The 2,668-nt window shown below is 59.7% G+C and overlaps 1 protein-coding gene across 1 annotated transcript; it reads right to left on the reverse strand.

Annotated features, from left to right (window-relative positions):
• On the reverse strand, window positions 1-2,163 carry LOC133747650 (dorsal root ganglia homeobox protein-like). The gene is made up of 3 exons (XM_062175974.1): window positions 2,127-2,163; window positions 1,123-1,271; window positions 1-333 (listed from the first exon to the last, which is right to left on the reverse strand). The coding sequence occupies exons 1-3, from the start codon at window positions 2,161-2,163 to the stop codon at window positions 1-3; spliced, it is 519 nt and encodes a 172-aa protein (XP_062031958.1).
• Window positions 2,164-2,668: the final 505 nt, after the last annotated feature.

The raw sequence follows: 2,668 nt of genomic DNA on the forward strand, positions 1-2,668 counted from the left end.
TCAGATATCTGCTAGGTCGTCGGGCTCCTCGCCATCGAACAAGCTGCACATCCGCACGAGCTCCCCGAAGTCGTGGGGCAGCGAAGCCCAGGGCGCAGAGGAGTCCAGATGGATGTCCTGGAGGTCGGCGGGCAGCGGGGCCTCGGCAGCCGCCTCGGGGCCCTGCGCCTGGGAGCTCCCAGGGCCGTGATCTTCCTGCGCAGGCGCGCTGTGCTCTGAGCCTGGCGGCGGCGGCAGTAGAGGAGGAGGCTGAGGTGTGGACTCGCTGGGCTGGTGGGGCTGGCCCTTTCGCTGCAGTTTTCTTTGCTTGGCGCGCTGATTTTTAAACCACGTCTGGGGAGGAAGGGAGGGAACAGGTTAGTCCAGCGGCAACGACCCCAGGGAGACCCCACGGGCCTCAGAAGCTCGGGGCCCTTGTGGCGTGGGAGCGCTCGGCTCAAGCCTCTTTCTAAACTGCTGTGCCGCCCCCCCCGCCCCCCGGAGCCGCAGGCGTCAGGTACAGGGGAGGGGGCCGGGCTGCCTCTGCCCTGCTCCCAAGCGAACCTAGAACTTTCCGCGCTGGGGTGTGCACCACAAAGGCTCCCGTTCTGGGAGCTCGGGCTCCAAGGACACAGTACTGAGAGGTGCGGAGACCCTCGGAGGGGAGGCCTGGTGGGGTCATTAGGCCATGGGGTCTATGCCGCCTCGAACTCTTTCAAAGAAATACTAAATACATCTTACAAAGACATTCTGTCTCATTGCGTTTCCTCCAACAAAGGCAAAGACATACAATGTGTACAGGCGCTCCCTGCACACACGTGTTTGCTCCGCCTGTGCGGGCGGCTCTCGGCTGCCGCCCGCGGGCTGGGTGGCTCCATCCACCAGGCGCGGTCCTCGCCAGCGCCGGCTCAGGCTTGAACTCTTCCGCCCGCCACCGCCACCGCCACCGCCACCGCCACCGCCAGGCAGCCGCGAGCGCCCGGGGGAGTCTCTCTTGTCAAGCGCCCAAGCGCAGGAAGTTGGGCACAAGCCCCAAAGGGGCAGCCTCTGCCTGCCAGCCTCGCGGGGACTGCGAAGCGCAGCGCGCACATTGGGGACCGCCAGTGAGTGCGCGGCGTGGAGGGCGCGGGGCTCAGCACATACCTTTATGACGCACTCATCCAGATGGAGTTTTGACGATAACTCTTGTATCTTCTCCCAGTCAGGACAGGCGGTGCTTTGGAAAACAGCTTGCAGCATCCCCAGCTGGTCGGGGGTAAAGGCCGTGCGGCTGCGGCGAGAGGACCTGGGCGCTGCAGAGGGAACAGGAACAAAGGGCTTTGGTTTGCTTTCAGCAAGAAAGAATCCATTGGAGTTCCTGATGTCGGTAGACACCAGCGCTCTCGGGGTCTCTCCTCTTTGCCAGGGTCTCGCAAAGCAATTTTGGAAAAAGCACCGTGGAAGGCAGAGCCTGATCTCATGGTCATGCATTTTCGACGTGAGCTGGAACTTCACGAGGCATACATGTTCTACTGCCACACACGCACACACAAACACAGAGAGAGAGAGAGAGAGAGAGACAGACAGACAGACAGACAGACACACAGAAATACACATACATACATACACAAGAACACACCCACACATCCCCCCACGCCCCCCTCCCCCCACACGCATACAGAGAGACTAAGAAATGCATGGAAATAGGAGTCAAAAAAACGAGCTCATTCTGGTGCAAAAAGAATTGTTTTGGGCCGGCGCCGCGGCTCACTAGGCTAATCCTCCGCCTTGCGGCGCCGGCACACCGGGTTCTAGTTCCGGTCGGGGCACCGATCCTGTCCCGGTTGCCCCTCTTCCAGGCCAGCTCTCTGCTGTGGCCAGGGAGTGCAGTGGAGGATGGCCCAAGTACTTGGGCCCTGCACCCCATGGGAGACCAGGAGAAGCACCTGGCTCCTGCCATCGGATCAGCGCGGTGCGCCGGCCGCAGCGCGCGCTACCGCGGCGGCCATTGGAGGGTGAACCAACGGCAAAAGGAAGACCTTTCTCTCTGTCACTCTCTCACTGTCCACTCTGCCTGTCAAAAAAAAAAAAAAAAGAATTGTTTTGAACGCCATGCATAACTTTTTCTTTATACCTATTTTCCCCCGTACTTTCTGAAGACCTCTTACCTGCATAGGTTTCCAAAGAGTTTTTCCCAAAGTCCATGTTTTAAAATTCAAAGTACAAGGGTACTTAGTACCTTGTATCACATCGACCTGGAAAATATCTCAACAGTGCAACTCGGAAGCAAACGGAAAACACAAGCCAAAGACTGGAAGGTTTTCTGTGCAACCAACATCCGAGTTTTCCAGAGACGCAACTGGCTGCCGTGTTCGCTGGACGACAGTCACGACAGTCACGACAGTCACGGGCATCCAAAAGGATGGGAGAGGCGGACACTGACAACTCAGTGCTGGCGGGAGCCCTGCAGCAAACGGTGCTCCTGTTTTCTCCATCGCTCTAAGCCAGCGATCCCGCAAACGGGCAACCCGGTGCCGCCATGGCTTGGTCTACCACCAAGCCAGCCCTGCACAGCCAACCTCTGGCCCAGCCGCCTCGGCCACTTGCTCACTGGACATCAGGACGCGGACCGGCAGGCTGGATTTCCGAAGCTGCTGCTTCTCCAGCGTCTGCGCTCATCTGCCCCTTGCCGCCCGCGAACCCGCCCGCC

The sequence above is a fragment of the Lepus europaeus genome, chromosome 19 (genome assembly GCF_033115175.1).
Source record: "Lepus europaeus isolate LE1 chromosome 19, mLepTim1.pri, whole genome shotgun sequence".
Classification (NCBI taxonomy): Eukaryota; Metazoa; Chordata; class Mammalia; order Lagomorpha; family Leporidae; genus Lepus; species Lepus europaeus.

What these genes read in the sequence shown, in the direction of transcription:
- LOC133747650 (XM_062175974.1), bottom strand. Translation starts at nt 2,163, where the DNA reads ATGGACTTTGGGAAAAACTCTTTGGAAACCTATGCAG. An exon ending in CTCTTTGGAAACCTATGCAG is followed by an intron (nt 1,272 to 2,126) that starts GTAAGAGGTCTT and finishes TTCCCTCTGCAG; the next exon opens with CGCCCAGGTCCTCTCGCCGC. An exon ending in TGGATGAGTGCGTCATAAAG is followed by an intron (nt 334 to 1,122) that starts GTATGTGCTGAG and finishes CTTCCTCCCCAG; the next exon opens with ACGTGGTTTAAAAATCAGCG.